Genomic DNA, 21,260 nt, shown 5'->3' on the forward strand with positions numbered 1-21,260 from the left:
CGCCCCTCGCTACAATTCTTTCTTTCATGTGTTTTCAGATATAATATATGATACAACTGATATATATTTGATACAATTGATACTTACATAATACAACTCTTCCGCCTAATACATAAACGACAATTATATTTCATACATACGCAAATTGTAGCTATGTTTCGTAATTACATTTCAAATTATACTATTTATGAAATTTTATGATTTTAATTTTTTCACTTTTAAAATGACTTCTCATTTCTCAAATATCTTTTAGCTTTATTCTTGCATTATCAGAAATCAGAACCAACCACCATTGGAGTTTTGAGTGATGAGGTCCTTACTCTTTAGTACAGTGACAATTCCAACCCCTTCAAAATTACCAAACTGCCATCACTCTCACTATGCTGCTCCTAACTCTCTCAAATTCCCATTTCTCACGTCTCTTCTTCCTTCTAAATACCCATTTCTTCTTAAAGAAAGCTATAAAAGTGTAAAAATCAAAGCTTTAATGGAATCAAGAATGGACCCAAGTACAAAACCTTTTTCTGTTCTCTTTGTGTGTCTTGGAAATATATGCAGAAGTCCAGCTGCTGAAGGTGTTTTTACAGATTTGGTTAAGAAAAGGGGGCTTGATTCAAAATTTAAGATTGATTCTGCTGGTACTATTAATTATCATGAGGTATTTTCACTTGGGGGTCTGTAAAATTTGGAACTTTTTGATTGATTCTGCTGGTAGTATATCATGAGGTATTTCGACTTGGGTGTCTGTAAAATTTGTAATTTAAGATTGAAACAGCTTATTTACCTTCATAAGGCAGCGTACACACTATCCTTCCGGCACCCCACTTGTGGGATTAAGCTGGGTATGTTGTTGTTGGTACTATTGATTATCATGAGGTATTGCCATTTGGGTGTCTGAAAAATTTGTAAATTTTGATTGATTCTGCTGGTAGGATTGATTATCATGAGGTATTGCCATTTGGGTGTCTGAAAAATTTGTAAATTTTGATTGATTCTGCTTGTAGTATTGATTATCATGAGGTATTTTGGTGTCGGTAAAAGTTGTAGTTTATGATTAATTCTGCTGGTAGTATTGATTATCATGAGGTATTTTCACTTGGGGGTCTGTAAAATTTGTAACTTTTTGATTGATTCTGCTGGTAGTATTGATTATCATGAGGTATTTTCACTTGAAGGTCTGTAAAATTTGTTAACTTTTTGATTGATTCTGCTGGTAATATTGATTATCATGAGGTATTTTCACTTGAGGGTCTGTAAAATTTGTAACTTTTTGATTGATTCTGCTGGAAGTATTGATTATCGTGAGGTATTTTCACTTGAGGGTCTGTAAAATTTATAACTTTTTGATTGATTCTGCTGGTAGTATTGATTATCATGAGGTGTTTTCACTTGAGGGTCTGTAAAATTTGTAACTTTTTGATTGATTCTGCTGGTAGTATTGATAATCATGAGGTATTTTCACTTGAAGGTTTGTAAAATTTGTTAACTTTTTGATTGACTCTGCTGGTAATATTGATTATCATGAGGTATTTTCACATGAGGGTCTGTAAAATTTGCAACTTTTTGATTGATTCTGCTGGAAGTATTGATTATCGTGAGGTATTTTCACTTGAGGGTCTGTAAAATTTATAACTTTTTGATTGATTCTGCTGGTAGTATTGATTATCATGAGGTGTTTTCACCTGAGGGTCTGTAAAATTTGTAACTTTTTGATTGATTCTGCTGATAGTATTGATTATCATGAGGTATATCCATTTGGGGCTCTGTAAAATTTGTAATTTAAGATTGAAACAGCCTCTTTACTTTCATTAGGCATGGGAAAGGCTGTGTAAACACTATCCTTCCCAGACCCTACTTGTGGGATTAATTGTTGTTGTATTCTGCTGGTTCTGTTTATTTTCATGAGGTATTGCCATTTGGGTGTCTGTGAAATTTGTAGTGTATGATTGATTCTGCTGGTAGTATTGATTATCATGATTCATGAGGTATTTTCTCTTGGGTGTCTGAAAAATTTGTAATTTTGATTAATTCTGCTGGTAGTATTGAATATCATGAGGTATTTCCACTTGGGTGTCTGTAAAATTTGTAAGTTATGATTGGTTTTGCTGGTACTGTTGATTGTCATGAGGTATTTCCACTTGGGTGTTTCTAAAATTTGTAATTTATGATTGATTCTGCTGGTAATATTGATTAATATGAGGTATTTCCACTTGGGAGTCCATAAAATTTGTAGTTTTTGATTGATTCGGCTGGTAGTATTGATTATCATGAGGTATTTTCATTTGAGTGTCTGTAAAATTTGTAGTTTATGATTGATTCTGCTGGTAGTATTGATTATCATGAGGTATTTCCACTTGGGGGTTTGTAAAATTTGTAGTTGATGATTGATTCTGCTGGTAGTATTGATTATCATGTGAGGTATTTCCACTCGGGGGTCTGTAAAATTTGTAGTTTATGATTGATTCTGTTGGTAATATTGATTATCATGAGGTATTTCCATTTGAGTGTCTGTAAAATTTGTAACTTATGATTGATTCTGCGGGTTCTATTAATTATCATGAGGTATTTTCACTGGGTGTCTGTTAATTTTGTAATTTAAGATTGATTCTGCTTGTAGGATTGATTATCATGAGGTATTGCCATTGACACTTACGTGTGTAAAAATTGTAATTTTTTATGGTTTTGGTTATTTCTTGGAGTTGATCATGTTATAATGTTGCTGTTGTTTTTGTTTGTCTTAAAGGGAAATGAAGCTGATCCAAGAATGAGGGCTGCTGCTAAAAGGCGTGGAATTGCGATAACGTCTATATCTAGGCCAATTAGGCCTTCTGATTTCAAAGATTTTGATCTCATTCTTGCTATGGATGAGCAAAACAAATGTGGGTTATTGCACAATCCTTTGTATGGTTTTTTTAGCTGTTCTTTCTATTAGGCCCATTTCTTTTTTTTAATAAACGTGGTGTCGGGTCTGTTTGTGCATACCCGGACTAATTCCATAGGTACCTGTTACCTTCCACCAACACATATATCTGGTAACTATGTCCACCAAGTTTTGCTTCCACTGAAATTTGAACCCGAGACCTCAAAATTAAGGGTCTATCTTGATTTTCCTACTTTAAGTTCAGCTCCACAACTTCTTGGTATAATCTTGATGGTTTGAACATATGTACTGTATCAAGAACTGAATTGTTTTATAACTCACAGCTGATATACTTGGGGCTCTGGAGAGGTGGATCCATAGAGAGCCATTGCCAGCTGATGCAGCTGAAAAGGTTTTTGAATCTATAAGTCTTATACTGGTACTGGTTATCAAGTGCAGTTCTTAAGTCTGTTATCCTAAAAGTGCTTTTAACAATCAGGTCCGCTTGATGTGTTCCTATTGTAAGAAGCATGAAGAAACTGAAGTTCCAGACCCTTACTATGGTGGAGCTCAAGGTTTTGAGAAGGTAATGTTTGATAATCTCATAATCGGTTTATCTTGCTACGACATGATAAATAACCCAAAAGCTGCCTGATTTTCACATTTTAGATGGCGGAAGGCTTCTTGCTCCTAGCTATACTGGAGAATCTCAATTCTCATCGTGCTTACTTTGTTAATTTTAATGTTGGGCCATTATGATAGTTATAACATAATAGGTTATGTTCTGTTGGCTTGAATTAAGTAGTTAATTCTCAATACTATGCCATATAATGCCTCAAACTGTCAAATAATACAGAAGTATAATGGTTTAAAAGACCCAGTGCTCTTGATACACAATTGCTAACCACATTTTCATGGAAAGAATGGATAATGAACAGGAGAGATCATTGAGTTTGTCCTCAATACTTCAGAATAATGAAGAAAAAAGTGTAGTTTACGTGTTCTCTGAAATTATGAGTGACTGACTTACTCTGCTTAGTTTATATGTTATCTATAATACATCCTGCTGTCCTTTTCTTATACTAGAAGACTGATCTTGAAAAACTAGTGTCATTTGAAAGGTGCACACAATAGCCACCCTACTCATGCTTACATGCATTAAAGCCCAACTCAATAGAAAGTTATCCAGCTTCTCACCTCATATTTCCTTCCCTCTTAATATCTTAGGCTGCACGGAGAAAAAAAAAGGAATGGTCTCTTGAGTTATAGCCCTCGTAGCCAACTCTCCCTTCACTTCTTACCTTCTCATTTTTCCATTCTTCGAACTCCCTAACGGTCTAACCCTTTCCAGTCCCTCAATCTCCCTGAAGTCATTTATTAACTCCCTTATCCTGACCTCAACCCTCCCCAACAGGTCCTATGAACTAAGTCCTACACATGAATCCTGATGCTTGTCTTTTCATCAGCCTTAGTTAGCTTTATAGGTATCTTCAAAAAAGTACATAGGACAAAAATAGTCCTAAAATTTAGGCTATCGACAAGGATTGTTTTGGAATATTTGGTTTGGAAAAATCCAAGGAGGTATTTTGGAGAACTTCTGCTAAGTCCTTGAATGTTGTAAGAGAACTTTATATCTAGAAGAAAATTTTATAATTTGAAATTTGGATACCTTTGTAGTTTCCCAAGGTCTTCTCAATAAGCCAAGCACAAATTATCTTTTAATTCCTGTTGAATGATTTCCACAGAAAATTCTAGAAAAGCCCCTTCTTAAAAAAGCAAAAGTTCTTTTACAATGAGAAGAGTTTCTGCAAGAGGTCATTTCTGAAGGTCTTAAAAGACATTATTAATTTACTAAGTTGGTGTTTTGCTGCTACAGTCTATGTGTCAACACTATTCATTTGGATGAGTCATAGTTTGCTTTTGTTCGCCGTTAAACTTGCGGTTGATGCTTACTGCCAGCAACATGCATCTAATTCTCAACTCCACTACATCTTGCTCACAGGTACTAGATATGCTTGAAGATGCTTGTGATTCACTGTTGGAAAGCATTGTGACAGAGAACAAAATTTAGGTTCATAGATTTACTTTTATCACCAGTATTCTTACTGCCAATTAGGCAATTGATATACCATACACTCTACTGCTCATTGTTTGAACTACCGCGACTTGTATAGCCGGTCTGGTTCTAGTCCATGTTATGCACTTATGTGTTTATTGTTTACCTGGCAAGTTAAGCAAAGATCTCTACAAATACAAATTTAAAGGTGAATGATGAACCTTCTTGACATTAGTCCATGTACTTTGTCCTGTTTCCCACCTCCCTCCCTCTTGGCTCTTTCGCGAAAAATATCTCGAAGAAAAAATGATCCACTACCACCTGCCAATTCTGCTGAAGATCTTTGGTCATGAGACATTTTCTTCTTTGCTCATGCTATTTTCTTGTGTGGTAGGAAGCAGGAGCAGAGCTAGTGAATCCCTCTTGCTGAAAAAGTAATATTGTGCAAATAGGGTAAAAACTATTTCTTTTGGTTATATATAAGTTGTTCAATCCCCTTGACATGCGGGAAAAATACTAATATGTATATCGGACAGATATAGTAACTATACAAAGACTTTTATGTAACAACACAAAGTATGCTTCAATCTTGAGCATTTTGGGAGTCGACTATATGAATCTCCACTGACAATATCATTCCATTTGAGCTCATCTCAGGTCAATAGTACACACTAAGGCTTAAGTAACAAAAAGAAAACTATCATATGATGAAAGACTGTTTAACTCTTTTTCGTGAACGTTTTCGTCTTGGGTTTGAACTCAGTATGCTTGAAAAAGCACTTAGAAGTTCTGTATCCTCCACATTGATTACCATCTTTGCAGCCTCTGGATTGGCAATAAGTAGCTTTGCTACTAGATATCCTGCAATAGTCCAAGTCTGAAAGAGACGTGCCTGTTTCCCGATGAACCCTCCTCGCCTTGTATCGTAGTATTCAGGCCACCTGTCTCTGGATATGCGTCTTTCCGCGATCTTAATTGCTTTTTCAGCAATTTCAGGCCTCTTCATTTTTATGCATGCCACAGTCAGCTGAAAACAGTTCACATTTAAAATAATCATCTCATCTCTTCTGCTGTCAATGGATCTCTTCACATGTTCGATTCTAATCTATGTTAGAACATTTCCGTGAATGCACATACGAGATGACATTATTTAACCAGAGCTATGTACTTCTAATTGGCGTTGTTCTTACGTTACATCTAACACATCGATAACTCATCTATTGCACAAAACTAAAGATAATGACTTCAGTGACAAAAGATACATTTCAAGTAGATAATCCAAAAGGACATGAAATCAATAAAATGAGGAGAGTACATAAAGTACAACCTGGTTGTTGTTACTATAGTTTGATGCTTATTCGATCTTATCATCTATGGGATTTATCGCAAGATCGTTGATTACTCTATCTGCTGCTAAAGACATCTTGAAACTTAAACCTTTAACAAATAGACCAGACACTTTCTACAACAAATTTTAAAATTTCCTTCTAACACAATGCAGTATATCAAGCTTGTGAATGTCATGCTCGTACATTTGTGGCTGAAATTCATATTAGTCACTTTGTAAATCGGAATCAATTGACAGAACACACGCTGAAGAAGTGTTTAAGATGTGGACATGAGTTTTCGATCTGGAGTTTTTATGCATTTCAACCCTATAGATTTTAATGTTGGCGTCACTCCTCTAGATCACCTCCAATATTTTAAAAGGTGAAGCTAAGACTCATCTCCAGGCTCACTCGATCGTGACACCATGCTCTAAATGCCACTAAACAGTTAACAGTCACCACAAAACTCTATGCTGTTAATGCCTTAACATGTTTCGTGCATGGGGAGATCTGCTCCATGCACCTGCGCCAATTTTCCGTCTTAAAAACTTTTTTTATTAGATATTTAAACACACACACAAATTATACTTATACTATACAAACGTACATACATGCATTTTTTTTGAATGGTAACATATATACAGTTACATGCATATTTATACACATACGAAAAACATATGTATTTTATACATACATGTGTGTGTGTGTGTGATACAATTGTATGCAATCAGATTCAGATGAAGCTATACGTGCCGAAAGCATGGATCAGAGGTGTGCATACTGAATAACGGAAACGTACCTGCCAGAGCAACGTTGGCCAGGATCCTCCATTATGGTAAGACCAAGGCCTGCACCAAGTATTCAAAAACATCAGCGAGGTAAATTACGATGAAGATAAAAAACATTATACACATTACCAGAAGAAAATAGAAAAAAAAGATGAAGGCAAATACGTGTTTTTCGGATCACCACCAGTAATAATGCGCCATTCCTGGCCCTCAAGAGCAGGATAACATATCTTCAGTGGCATATCAGCTACTAAGTCCTCCCATTTGGCTTCAATAAGATCTAAAATGGCATGTGACTGATCTATGTTAGCAAGACTGCTTACGATGGACCAAACGTTCCCAAGTGAAAAGAACCGGAAATCCATGTGAGCTGGCTGCAGGTTTCCTATAAGATAACCCCCTTCACTAGGCATCCATTCCACCAGCCAGGGAGGAATTTGATCTGGATATATATTAAACTTATTGATTGCATCGTATGAATATTCCTCCGTTTTGTATCTATAAATCTCGTTCAATTTTTTCACATCGATCCAGTAGTATTCCCTAATATGAAATGACAATGCTAGCAAACGATTGTTAAGTGCCCTAACAAGGTCTGTTGATGCCTCCTCTGGAGCAAGCATCTCCCGTGCACCAAGTAAGGCCGAATAATATAACGCCTGCAAAGCATGAAATGTCATGTGCATAATTATGCAGAGTCTTTTTGGAAGAAAAGAAGAAAGACAAATGATGGAATGAAAAAAAAATAAATTGTAATATGTAGTTAGCGTATGGATAACCAATAGACATTCTGTAGTTACAGCAAGACAACCTATCACACTATATTGGCTATACAAAAAAAAAAAAGAGTTTCCTGAATGCTCTCCTTATTAGTTCTATGGTTTCTTCATTGTCGTTTTTCCTTTTCATAACTACTTTGATTTGCTGCACTTGAGCCAAGGACCCTTCGGAAACAATCTCTCTACCTCCACAAGGTAAGGATAAGGTCTGGGTACTCTACCCTCCCCAAACTCCAGTTGTGGGATTTCACTGAGTATGTAGTGGTTGTTAATATGATTAGCATAGAACCTACCGTGAATATCTTAACATGAATAATTTCACTTTTCCATCTGTCTTATTTGTTAATAAGGACTTGCACTTGGTATATATTCTGGTGATAAACTTAAACTCTTTGCTGAGATCATTCAAATGATGGTCTGCTCGACAGTGAGTATCTTTACCCGAAGAGAGGATAAGGAGAAGAAGAAGGCTTCCTCGACAAGATGATATAAGAGAAGAACCGTAAAACTCAGGCATCCACTCAATGGGAAAGTAAAATTAATAAATGAAGAAAAAATGACAAGCTTGTTGCAGACAGGAAAAAGAAAAGACCTGAATTTCCAGAGGGTGGCCATGGATTCCCATGCGACGATCTATCATGCAAGAACCGTCAGTCACCAGCAAAGTGGGAAACATATCAAAGCCATCTGCAAGACATAGCCTGAGTATCATCTTCATTCCAGTTTGGACATCAACCCTCTCCTGAAGAGAAAGATCTCCAGAGCATTTCCCATATGCTCGCAACAATATAATCCACCATAATCCTGGAATCAATTCATGGAGTCACACATCATCAGACATACACCAAATTTGCTATACAAAAGACAAGCATCAAAAGTTATCAAAGATCACCTGAATCCACAGGTGCAACTCGACCAATTGCTGCCTCGCCGAAGTCTGGATCCAGTACATCTTCTGTTGCAGATTCGTCATTATCAAGTGGAATTGTACGCACTTTGAAGCTGGCAGGCATAAGTCCTTGACCTGGACTATAGCAATCCATTGTTTTCTCCCAACTCTGTTTGGAATAGAAGAAGATGCTTAACAGGCAAAAAACTAATGGAAGCGAAAACTTTTTCAACTTCACAGAGTTAAGAAAAGTGAATCTCATGAATGAGTTTACATGAGTCAAATATTTTATTTATTTATTTTGAAAACTGTGGTGTCCGGATCAGTTTTCTCAACTAATTCCACGGGATACCTCTCCCTCCCACCACCAACAAGTACCAGGTAACTCTGTCCACCAAGGCTAGGAAGACGGGAAGAAACCATGCATCAAATATCATTGTTTTACTCATTGTACAGAAGAACTACTTCTAATGGTAACCTAAGGTTCAAAAAGAGCCATCTCTCACAGGTAACTAGGAAAGAGCTAAGAAAGTTAACTTGTGCATACCAGGGGCTAGCAGAGCGGCAGATATTACAAATAATTGCTCAATTGGAGGGAAATCTGCCAGTGGAGACTTTGTGTATCTTCTATAATAATAACGAAAAAGGGTCAAAATTGCCCCTGAACTATGCGAAATAGACCACTTATACCCTCCATTACATTTTGGGATCAAAAATACCCCCGCAGTTATCCCAAGAGACCACAAATACCCTCAAGAGTTAACACCCCAATTTTTTAGTGACGTGGCAAGCCACATGGGACTAATCCCTCCACCTAAGCATTGCCAACTAAGATTCACTACAAAAGAACTTGACTTTTAGTGGCGACAAAGTCGCCACAAAATCCCAAAATATTGCCACTAAAGGTTATGAGTGATTTTTAGTGGCGACTAAGGCTCCAACAACCATTCGCTAGTAAAACCTATTTTTTCAACAAAAAAATATGATAATTAATTTTCGATTGCGACCTAATTTTCTAAAATAAATAACTTGCAATATCCATATTAAAAACATCCAATATTATTACGAAAAATAATCAAAATTACTTCTCGATTCAAATCTCCTACTATATATATATAATGCATCATTGTACATTTTATACATTTACATATGACATAAAAATAAAACATATAGTGTCTTCAAACTCCTACTTAATCGATATCATATTTGGTTTTTTAAAAACAATGAAGAAAAAAACACAAAATTAGAATTTAATGTTAAAAACTTTTAGTGACGATTTTCTGGGCTTTTGTGGCGACTGTTGTTGCCGCTAAAGGTCTAGTTCTTTTGTAGTGAATCCTAGTTGGCAACGCTTAGGTGGAAGGATTAGTCCCACGTGGCTTGCCACGTCAACAAAAATTTGGGGTGTTAACTCTTGAGGGTATTTGTGGTCTCTTGGGATAACAGCAGGGGCATTTTTGATCCCAAAATGTAACGAAGGGTATAAATGGTCTATTTCATATAGTTCGGGGGCAATTTTGATCCTTTTCCGTAATAATAATAAGGGGGGTATTTTGGGGATCATAACGAGCCAAAATTGTTATTATAAACACAAGCATATGATGCTATTGAAAGGAATCAAATTACATGCTGAATCACCTTCACAAGTAAATAGAACAAAGTTTTGTGCATTACAACAACAAAGACAACAACATACCCAGTGAAATCACACAGGTGGGATTTGGGGAGGGTAGAGTGTACGCAGACCTTACCCAGTGAAATCCCAAAGTTATGTGCATTACAACAGACATGAATTTCAATATGAAAGCAATCAAGCTGAACACAGAACATAGTAGTTGTTTGAGATAACTTGAGTCATTTTACCTGCAACTGAAGCGTGTGAAGTATAAAGTTCCTCACAATATCATATTCTCCTTTTAGAAGGAATGCTATCCCAGAAGGTATAAAATCACGTATAAATACTTGATCATAGTTTAGCATAGTTGCTTCACTTGGATCATTAGCAGCTATAGTTCCAACTGGGCTGCCACAGTAATAAACCATGGCAGCTCGCAAAAAATGCCACGCTTCATCCTCAATAGACTCCGTGTTAGTTCTAGGCCTACTATTAACTGAGGCAGCAGTTTTAAAACCTTCACTGAAAGGCCTAGCTCCATTTTCCTGCTTCATGTTCTGTTCATCTGGAGTAAGATTTGGAATCTTTGGAGGCACAGTGTGCATCGACTTTCGATTTCCACCTTTAATGATTGTCTCACTGACTCTTTCAGGTTGTTGGCAATTGCAGATCGATAAATTGGACCGATTATGAATCTTTTCACCCCGGAAAACACTATGTAAGCCACGAAAAGCATGTAAACTCGAGCAATCTTGCAGCTTTTTTAAACCCTTTATCTGCTTATACCTCCAGTCCCCGCAATTTCTAGCTTTAAAACAACGTTCATAGCAAAGTAAAGAGTTTGACTTCGCCAAGATTGAACTTGTTCGGACTTGACATGAAAGCTTACCGGATAAAAGTTGTAGGGCAGCTTCTGAAGCCCCCATTGTCAGTAAGTATCTGAAATTGATGATACCTTCAACTTTGCAGCTATTGTAATAATTTCTGGATTTAATCAACACATTTACATGAAATAACATAGTTTAATACAGAAAAAAGGACAATCTTTAACATGAACCAGCAGTTCTTGAAATAGGCAAGTACAAGAATTGAATAAGCTGAACAGACATAACCCAAATTATTGCTGCCACAACAGTTACTTTTTTTCTAAATAAACTCAGAGTGACAACAGCAAATGGTCATCATCATCCCTTAATAAGAAGGCCCTTTTTAATGGACAATTCAGCAAAATGATGGAGAAAACAGGAACCATAGTATCAGTTTAGAAACCAAGAAGAGCTTCAATAATCATAAGAAAAGATCCCACCTTTCTCAAAAATCTCCACTTTTCAAAACAAAGAGATATTCAATGAGCTACCTACATAGGGTCATCATCCCTTAACAAGAAGACCCTTTTCATAAACTGGAAACCAAGAAAGCTTCAACAAGGCATAAGAAAACCCCCCATCTTTCTCAAAGATCTTAACGTTGCAAAACAAAGAGATATTCACTGAGCTAACTACAAAGGGTTATCAATCATCATCCCTTAACAAGAAGACCCTTTCCAATGGACAATTCAGTAAAATGATGGAGAAAACTGGAAACCAAGAAAAGCTTAATAAGACATAAGAAAAGACCCCATCTTTCTCAAAGATTTTAACTTTTCAAAACAAAGAGATATTCACTGAGCTAACTACAAAGGGCCATCAATCATCATCCCTTAACAAGAAGACCCTTTTCAATTGAACATTTCAGCAAAATGAGTGAGAAAACTGGAACCATATTATCAGTTTATACACCAAGAAAACTTCAAAAAAGAGCCCATCTTTCTCAAAGATCTTAACTTTGAAACAAAGAGAGATTCTTGAGGAAGGGAAAAGAAGAAGAGAGCACTAACACAAAGATATATGTGGTGACAAGAAAAAGGGGTTATTGAATTTGCTTACCTAGTTTACAAGATTGGAATACAATTTGTGAAGAAGTTTACTTTATTGTTACTGATTTAAAGGTAAAATCTTGCAGAAAAATAACTTGGGGCTTTTTATGAATTTTCTGGGGAAATTCTTGAAACTTTTGTTGTTCTTTACAGTGACAACTAGGGGACACGTTTAACCATTTACCTCACTACAGATTCATGTTTAAAGATTTTTTTATTGTAGTGATATAACTAATCATTGTGGTATTTGACTAAACATGAATTTTATAAATTGTACTCCCTCCGTTCCTTTTTAGTTGTCCACTTTAGAAATGACACACAGATTAAGGCAACAATGATTAGCATAGTGAAGTTACAATTTTACCCTTATGACAACTTTTCACTTCAAAATTACAACCACTTATTTGAATTAAAGTGAAATAAATTGGAGGGAAACAACATACACTTTTACAATTTTCAAGAAGTGTAAATAAGGGTATAATAGGAAAAAATTTGTTGTCCTTTCTTGATTTGTCAAAATGGACAACTAAATAGGGACAACTAAAAAAGGAAATATGGACAAGTAAATAGGGACGGAGGGAGTAAAATGAAAGAATGAACTTGTCCAATTATTACTTATCTCTATCTCGAGAGTTAAATTTGACACTAATAAAAATTGTGGCGGAATAATCTTTAGATTTCGAGTTCGAAAACACTTAACCTCCTAATGATGAGTTGATTAAGAAAAGGAACAAAAAGGATGAAAAAAAAATTAAAATTATATTATTTTCTAAATAAGAAAAAAATATATGACTTTTTGGGGAATAAATTAAAAAGAAAACAGTAAAAATATTTAAATTTCTAACACCACAAATAACTTTTAACATGTAATAACAGAGTATCATTAATGTATGTTATATATCATAAATTTATTTACAATTACTTTAAAAAGTTATTTGATTAAAAAAAAGTACTTTTCTATATGACACAAGAATTGGAAAAAATGAATTAATGAGAATTACATCATTGTTGCAAATTGGCAATATTTTTTCTGTGGACCATACAATTATTTGATTTATGCGTATTATTTCTTCCACAAAGATCATGCTAATTTTTTTTTGTATTATTCTAATTTTATCACGTCTCTATAGGGAAAATAATTAATTATTTGATAGACGAATTATACGTCGACTAGTGATAGGATACATGATAAGAAGATGATGCAAGGAATAAGAAAAAGAGATGCTTGTAAGGTGTTATTCAAAGTGCCAAGATTTAATTTGAAGCTCAATTAATTTAAATTTTTACATTTTTATTAAAAGAGAATTATCTTTATGACTTAAACTTAAAATTTATTCGAATCTTAAATTTTCAATCATGCTTGTTTTATGGACAAACTTTCAAACTTAACAATTTTTTTCATTTATCCTTGTAGGTTCAAGAGTACAAAAATTCAAGTACATCTATTTTCATTTTTCAAGATCATAGGATGTAATTTTCTAAAATATGACAAACCTAATAGTTAATCAAAATTTATAATTTCCACGGCCGCCGAATCCTTTAAAATAAATGTCTTACATATTAAATATTTTTTAAAAAAATAAATCAAAACTACTTGATTGCTCGATATACCATCCTTTTGAAAGAAATATCTTTGAGAGTATGGACACATGTCTGCATGACTGTCATCTGCTCGTGCTATACGATATTGGATTAAGTCGACAACGAGTACAATCCTGATATTTAACTTTTATCATTAAGTTTCGAATCCTCACTTTATCCATACATATAAAAAAAATCACTAGCCGCACTCGAAAAATAAAATAAAAAACAAAAAACATAAAAATATAAAAATATAAAAAATCCAAACGACATCGTTTTGTAGAGTCACTATTCTATCAAGTGTAACCTCTCAAACCTCAAAAAAGTTGAAAGCTCTGTTGTCAATGGCGCGAGGCTTCTTGATTTCTACACAAACCAAAAATTCTTCACATTTTCTCCTAAATTCCATTTCTGAAACTTCAAGATTAACTAAATTACTCTATTACCCTTCTTCATCATCTCTCCGTTTCTCTCTTTCACCTCCTCCTTTTCCTCCTCGGTTTCTGTGCAGTTGTTGCAGTCACCTCCAAGAAAATGGCACAATTGACATGTCAGTACACTCAGAGGCATTTGCTAAGCGTATGGCTATGGTGGGTCTCAAACCCCATCATCGTATTGGTCAGTTTTACCCCTCCATTGTATTTTTTTTTTTTACTTTGTGGGTACAAAGAAAGAAGAGTTGAAAGTGAGAAAAAGATTGCAGTTTTATAGTACAGTCGTTTATCCGGATAATTTTTTAGCTGTTATAGTGAAATGCTGATACTTGCATCTTCATGGAGAATTTAATTTCACCAGGTCCATGTTGTAGATATGGTATAAGATGAAATAATTGGTTTAGATATATGTTACATGAGCCGAGGGTCTATTGGAAACAACCTCTCTACCTTCATAAGGTAGGGGTAAGGCTGTGTGTGCATACCACCCTTTTCAGACTCCACTTGTGAGATTATACTTAGAACGTTGTTGTTGAAAATATTGGTTTAGAAAAAGACTTGGTGTTATAATGAAATATTGTTTTAGAGTATGACGGTTATAGAGCCTTTTTTTCATCGATTTGAAAATTGCTTTGCATGAGTTAAAAATCTTAATATCATGAGAAACTATTTACATGTTTCATGGGATGATTAGTACTACTCCATTCTTAACCAGAATTTTTTGATTCGAGTTTGGGGAATGGAGCAGTCTTTAACAGGGAGCTTTTTACCCCAAGTGGAAAAAAGATTGCAACTTTGTAGTACCCTTTTCCATCCATTTGTATATTGGTTTGCTTAACTTAAAAATCTCAATATCATGAGAAATTGTTTCATGTGTTCCATGGGATGATAGGTACCCTTCCATTTTTAGCCAGAAGCTTCAGGTTTGATATTTGTGAATGGAGTCCCCTTCAAGAAGGATCTCTTTATCCGAAAGTGGATAAAAGGTTGCAGCTTTCTAGTGCCTTTTCGTCCATTTTGTTATTGATTTGCCTGACTTAAAAATCTGAAAAGCATGAGTTTTTGTTTTATGGGTTTACAATTTTCTTGTTATGTAATGTAGCTTATAAAGAATCGCCCAAGGAAGAAAATTACAGCTGTATGATTTATTTTTCTCTTTGATAGGTAGGTTCTCCAGATAAAAAATATCAAATCCAAGTAAATTTTTCATGTTTGGCTATTCTCTGCTTTAACGACTATTAGATAAAAATATCAAATTCCACGTAAATTTTTTCATGGAAATGTAGTTTTTATGGTGACCATGGAAATGAGCTTTCTTCTTAACCTTTTTTTGTAGTTCTGGGCGTTTCTGGTGGCCCTGATAGCATGGCCCTCTGTGTCTTAACTGCTGCATGGAAAACCAATAACCTTGGTAATACTGCTCAAAAGAATGAGTTTGTTGACGGGCTTTTAGCAGTGGTAGTTGATCATGGACTTCGTGCTGAGAGTAAAGATGAGGCTCACCTTGTTCATCGCCGAGTCACAAGCATGGGTATATATTCCTTTTAACTTTTTCTTTGTCATGAATGTAGCAACATTGCTTAACACCTTTTTAATAGAGATATAATGTAGGCCTTGTATAGGAATCGAATGTGAGATTGCTTGCTGTGAATGGTCAGAAGGCAAGCCAAAGCAGGGTCACTTACAAGAAGCAGCTCGCCAGAAGAGGTCATTACCAGAGTTTCAAATTATCTTCAGCGAAATGCTATTTCTGAGCCTTGTCATATCTGGTCATGCTGGTTTTTGACCGACTATATGTTATACATTTATCCTGATGTTAATAATGTCGTCATTATTGTGAGTAAATAAGTTGTTCCTCGTCATTTGTTCAGGTATGAAATTCTCCAAAGTGCTTGCATCCGGCATCAGATTGGTGTGTTGATGACTGCACACCATGCAGATGACCAGGTATTGTCATAATAGCATCTACTCTGTGGATTTTTGTATTTTATGACTCTAAAAAATTAGCACTTATCTGATGGCACTCTGTTTAGCTTTTGTCAATACATTAAAAAGAGCTAATGGTATTTGAATACAATTGATGTTGCCTCATGCAAATGTAAGTTGAACATTATTGCTTTTTGACACCATAGTTGATAGTTTTAGCAATTGCTAATAGGATTACTCTACAGGCAGAACTATTCATTCTCAGGTTATCTCGCAATAGTGGCGTGCTTGGACTCGCTGGAATGGCATTTGTTTCAGAGCTGTTTTCTACATGTCCAGATTTAAGTGCTGAAGCGAGTAGCAATGGACTTTTATTGGTGAGACCTCTCCTGGAGTTACCTAAAGAAGATATGTACAAGGTTTGTTTTTTACAGTTTGTCTGTTTGGAAGATTTTCGTAGTAGCCTTTGAACCTGAATGACTTCGTCTATCTATAAGTAGAGTGCTCAGGGTAATGTTTCATCAGGATCTTAAATGATTAAACTACGGCTGCAGATTTTGCTAAAAAGATTCAGATGGTTATTCCTTTTCCTAGTTCATTGGAAGCTTCTAAAGTTGCATTACCTTGTATTGCAGATATGTCTAGCTGCCAATCAAGAATGGGTTGAAGATCCCACAAACAGAAGTGCATTATTTGCTCGTAATAGAATTCGGATGATATTGACTGACTTAGCATCACGTGAGTAGATTTTCGTGCATTTGACTTAATTATGCATCTAGTGTTTTGGAGGAACCTTGTTAACGGAACCTGTATTTACCATATCTTGATCATATATATTTTTTCCTGCAGCTATCTTCAGATCTGAGTTGCAAGCACTTATCGCTGCTTGTCGGAGAACAAGGTTGCATGTTGACAAAATTTGTTCCAACCTGATGCATCAAGCTGTGACTATCATGCCTGTGAGTTCTACAGTTTGGTTGGGAATGCATTCTAACCAAAGATCGATTGTTCCATTAGTGATACTTGATAGCCTTCAGAACAGGTGTACTACATGTTTGACAAAATGACATCTATCTGCATTTGCTTTCAATCATGCCTTTCCTTGGGGGGTGTATTGGTCGTCAATTTGCAGTTTAGCACCCTTTTCCTTGCATATAGTTGACAGTTCAGTACCTGTCTAGAACAGAATCAGTAACATTTTAATTCAACCTTATTTTTTGTATTCCCACGCCAAAATGAAGCTTGTCTCTATTTGGAATGGGGGACATTGGTAATTTTTGTTCTTTCTTTGAACTTATGGGTTAGTCATAGTTACCAATTTGAAAATGTTACTACTCACCCCCAATGGGATATCTGAATGCATGTCCTAGAGCAATTTAGAAGTCATAGTTCTAGCCTTCTAGGCATGTTCCTTGCATTCCCATTGTTTGAGTATTTGCACTTTCTTATTGTCAGAATGTGAGTGATTAAGATCCAATCATTAAACAGCTGACATTCAATGAAGTATTACTGAAAAAAAAATTAATGGATATAGATGAACTAATCATTTGGAAGAAAAACTTGGAACGGAATCCTTCAATGACTACTGGTACTGTTGGTAGAGGTATTTTGACTAGAACTTATCCGTGTAATATTTCCTTAGTGATGATTTTCATCTGGAGAAGAAAAACACTACGTATATCTGTACCTTATCTTTGCCTGATGTTCCTGCTCTCTCTTATTCTCTCTCTCCCCTTAATTTTTTTTCTTCTGGAAAGCAGGAAGGGTATGCGGTGATTGATTTAGGAATCCTCAGTCCTTCAGAATTAAAGGACATAGTCCTCTCCAAGTTTATTGCTTTGTTATTGCAGGTATTGCCACTTTTAGCTTTTCATGTAGGCATAACACAAACAAACACTCAAATTTGGCCTCAGCTGGAAAGTAAACACTCCAACTTTGGGAATGAACATCTAGACAACTCATCTTCACTGTGTAAGTTGAACACTCCAACTTACAAGATGATCATCTAGACACCTCCGAAATTTATGTGCCACGTCAGCGTCGGGTGTCAATGAGACACACTGGGAACGAGTTGGAGTGCTTAGTTGTCAGTTGAGACCAAGTTGAGGTGTCTCAATGTGCACTCTCAAAGTTTAAGTGCTTACTTGCCAGCTGAGGCCAAGTTTAAGTATCTATTTATGTATTATGCCAATAATCAATTTTTTTCCCAGGCAAGGTATTTTGTTGTAGAAAGCTTTTCTTGACTAGTATCTAACGATAGATACTTACTCATCCTCTTGTTTTCTGTAAAAGTTTGTTTCACAAAAGCAAAGGCCAGTCAGAGGCAGTGCATCAAAGTTGTTATTAGACTACATTCGGACTTCCCCATGCAAGGTGAATATAGTCCAATTTAACTCGACCTTTGCACACAAATGGTATAAACTTTTGTGGGCAAGAAATTCCTTTCTTTTGATATTAGATTGATGATATGCAATAACACATTGTCGAATGTATATCACTTATGGCACCTGCAGACTGCTGTTACTGCATCCGGTTGTTACCTTTGTCCTGCTTCTGGCTCCAAAGGCACTAAAGTATTGATTTCCTGCTCTACTGATGCTGAGTTGACACTAGAGTTGCTAAATCCATACTCGACCGAAGGATATAACAGCACTATTTCGAAAGAGGTAGAGCAAATTGTAGCAAATGGGAGGTCATACTCAGATCAGTGCCCTCAAAGTATGCTTGGAGTGCAATTTTTGAACCTAACATCTTCTGATTCCGTTTTAGCTGAAGCCAAAAGGGAAGGCATTCTTAGTGAATCTACCTACAAGAGCATTATTTCTCTGCGGAGAGAGGAAAGCAATAATTTCAAGTCCAAAACTAATATTGCGCTAAAAAACAAGGTGGAACACAAAGTAGAATACACAGCTTCTGCTCCAAGCGAAGTACTCCATCCTGAAAAAGTTGGGTACTTCATGAACAGATTTATGGTGAAGTGGTATCTGTGCAAGCAAAATGCTTACACTTCATATTTCATGATTAATTCTAATCAACTCCAAGATTTTGGAGAAGAAATATGTAACTTTTGCAATTCTTGTGTCCTTGGCCATGATCAAATGGTCAGGGTCCGTTACATGATTGATGCTGATTGGTTGTACCTAGCAACGTTATCAAAAAGAGAGGATAGAAGCATTGTTCATGAAGAACGTTCCCTTTCAGTGGAGTCACGAGTAATGAGCAACATAAACTTGTGTTCTGCTTGTACAAAAAAATCATCTGAAAGAGCTCTCCTCTTATTGAAGTCCATTCCTGTCGCTGCAAGAAGAGCTTTACCTGTCCTGGTCAATGTGGATGGAGTGTTGCTAAGCATACCAGTAAGTCGATGTCTGTTTTTATGTCTGTGTTTGTGATACTAATCTGATACGTAGTATTTTTCCTACGGCTAACGACCCTCCCTGATACAGCTTTTCTTCATCATTTATGCTATTTAGCCTAAATCTTGAGGCTTTTATTGCCAGCTCATCATTATATGAACCTGATAAACGAAGGGGCTGTTTCAACAACTAACAAGTTACTCAATTGGTTTAGTTTCCTTCAGAGACTGGTGAAAAGCAGTTTAGGCCAAGATTTCTGGTTGATCCAAGGGGATTAGACCAAAGTGGAGATATTTTCTTTTTGAACCCTGCTAAAATATCTAAGCTGTTCTGTTCTGGCCTTCAGAAAATGAAGGGCCATTCTAGAAAGATTGGAAATGGCTCATATGTAGCTGTTCTGTTCTCATAGTGTGCCTTGTCTCAGGCACTGATCCTCTACTTTGTGCTTCTAACATCCACCTATAACCCAACCAATGTTCTATTGCTGTTTCTTTTCCTTTACTGCATCACTGAACATATACAGAAGGCATGGTAGCACAAAACTTCCTGGTTATAACTAACTACTGACCAGTAACTTGATCTTTCTCCTCTTCTACTTACTTACCAAACACCAAAAATAAGCAAGAAAATTACTTATTTTCCACCAGGAAAACAATTTCCTTTAATACCAAACACACCAAAATGTAGGTTTACTATTTCCGAGGGCATTAATAGTGTAAACAACTATCCCTGAAAATTTTGGTTCTTGTGTTCAAACGTTCCATGCTGGTTTTGGTGTGTCAATTTCTGTTTCACTCTCCCAGTTTCTTCTTCTCATCTCAGTGGATTAGCTGATAGCCTGTACTAATTTATTTCTTTTGCTTCTTCTCAGAGTGTGGGTTTCCAGCACTGTCCTTGCTTGGTGGCATCCGCTATATTTAAGCCAAAAGTCCCACTCGGTGGAGGTTACAATTCATTCCTCTAGCTGGTTTACAATGTGAACTTGTTCATGTATCATTATTAGTTGAGCTGGCCTTCTGATGTTTCCGAAGAGGGGGAAAATCTCTGCTGGATGGAGGTTATAATATATTCCTCTGGTTGGTTTACAATGTCAACTTGGTTCATGTACCATTATAAGTCTAGCTGGCCCTCCAAAGTTACCAGAGGGGAAAAAACCTCTGCTGGATGGAGATTACGATTCATTCCTCTAGTTGGTTTACAATGTCAACTTGGTTCATGTACCATTATAAGTCTGGCTGGCACTCCGGAGTTGGTTAACAAAGGGGGAAAAATCTCTGCAGGATGGATGTTACAATTCATTCATCTAGTTGATTCACAATGTGAACTTGTTTCTTGTATCATTATTGGTTTAGTTGGCCTTCTAATGTGTTACCATAGGGGGAAAAGTCTCTTCTGGATGGACGTTAGTATTCATTTTTCGAGTTGGTTTACAATGTAAACAATGTCAATTTGATCCATGTACCATTATTAGTCTAGCTGGCTCTCCGTAATAACCAGAGGGGACAAAATCTCTGCTAGATCGATGTTATAATTTATTCCTCTAGTTGGTTTACAGTGTAAACTTGGATCATGTATCATTATGTGTTGCTGCCTGATGTTATTGAAGGGGAAAAAATCTCTGGTGGATAGAGGATACAATTCATTCCTCTAGTTAGTTTACAATGTTAACATGGTTCATTTATCATTATTAATGTAGGTTTCTGGGTAATTTCTTGTATATTAACCGTGCTAAG

At 36.0% G+C, this 21,260-nt stretch overlaps 3 protein-coding genes across 10 annotated transcripts; 2 read left to right on the top strand and 1 right to left on the bottom strand.

The window, feature by feature from the left end:
• The first annotated feature begins 63 nt into the window (after positions 1-63).
• LOC125843563 (uncharacterized) lies at positions 64-5,145 on the top strand. Its single transcript, XM_049522688.1, has 5 exons — positions 64-658; positions 2,744-2,879; positions 3,205-3,272; positions 3,360-3,446; positions 4,863-5,145. The coding sequence occupies exons 1-5, from the start codon at positions 308-310 to the stop codon at positions 4,929-4,931; spliced, it is 711 nt and encodes a 236-aa protein (XP_049378645.1). The 5' UTR covers positions 64-307; the 3' UTR covers positions 4,932-5,145.
• Positions 5,146-5,415: 270 nt separating this feature from the next.
• LOC125843549 (alkaline/neutral invertase E, chloroplastic-like) lies at positions 5,416-12,395 on the bottom strand. Of its 6 annotated transcripts, none has more exons than XM_049522670.1 (8): positions 12,241-12,394; positions 11,205-11,254; positions 10,564-11,123; positions 8,704-8,869; positions 8,404-8,615; positions 7,198-7,691; positions 7,044-7,092; positions 5,424-5,943 (listed from the first exon to the last, which is right to left on the bottom strand). In XM_049522670.1, the coding sequence occupies exons 2-8, from the start codon at positions 11,239-11,241 to the stop codon at positions 5,617-5,619; spliced, it is 1,845 nt and encodes a 614-aa protein (XP_049378627.1). In that variant the 5' UTR covers positions 11,242-11,254; positions 12,241-12,394; the 3' UTR covers positions 5,424-5,616. The 6 variants fall into 6 exon arrangements, with proteins under 6 accessions (XP_049378622.1, XP_049378625.1, XP_049378624.1 ...); XM_049522669.1 differs by having other exon boundaries at positions 11,205-11,299; XM_049522668.1 differs by having other exon boundaries at positions 5,419-5,943; positions 10,564-11,254; positions 12,241-12,395.
• A 1,742-nt stretch (positions 12,396-14,137) lies between these two features.
• On the top strand, positions 14,138-21,061 carry LOC125843548 (uncharacterized). 3 transcript variants are annotated; one of them, XM_049522662.1, is made up of 11 exons: positions 14,138-14,429; positions 15,582-15,776; positions 15,868-15,952; positions 16,117-16,192; positions 16,417-16,590; positions 16,807-16,909; positions 17,021-17,130; positions 17,932-18,021; positions 18,464-18,544; positions 18,685-19,527; positions 20,399-21,061. In XM_049522662.1, exons 1-11 carry the CDS (start codon positions 14,156-14,158, stop codon positions 20,489-20,491), a joined length of 2,124 nt encoding a protein of 707 aa, XP_049378619.1. In that variant the 5' UTR covers positions 14,138-14,155; the 3' UTR covers positions 20,492-21,061. The 3 variants fall into 3 exon arrangements, with proteins under 3 accessions (XP_049378619.1, XP_049378620.1, XP_049378621.1); XM_049522663.1 differs by lacking the exon at positions 14,138-14,429 and having other exon boundaries at positions 15,586-15,776; positions 15,857-15,952; XM_049522664.1 differs by lacking the exon at positions 14,138-14,429 and having other exon boundaries at positions 15,638-15,776; positions 15,844-15,952.
• Positions 21,062-21,260: the final 199 nt, after the last annotated feature.

The sequence above is a fragment of the Solanum stenotomum genome, chromosome 11 (assembly GCF_019186545.1).
Source record: "Solanum stenotomum isolate F172 chromosome 11, ASM1918654v1, whole genome shotgun sequence".
Lineage (NCBI taxonomy): Eukaryota > Viridiplantae > Streptophyta > Magnoliopsida > Solanales > Solanaceae > Solanum > Solanum stenotomum.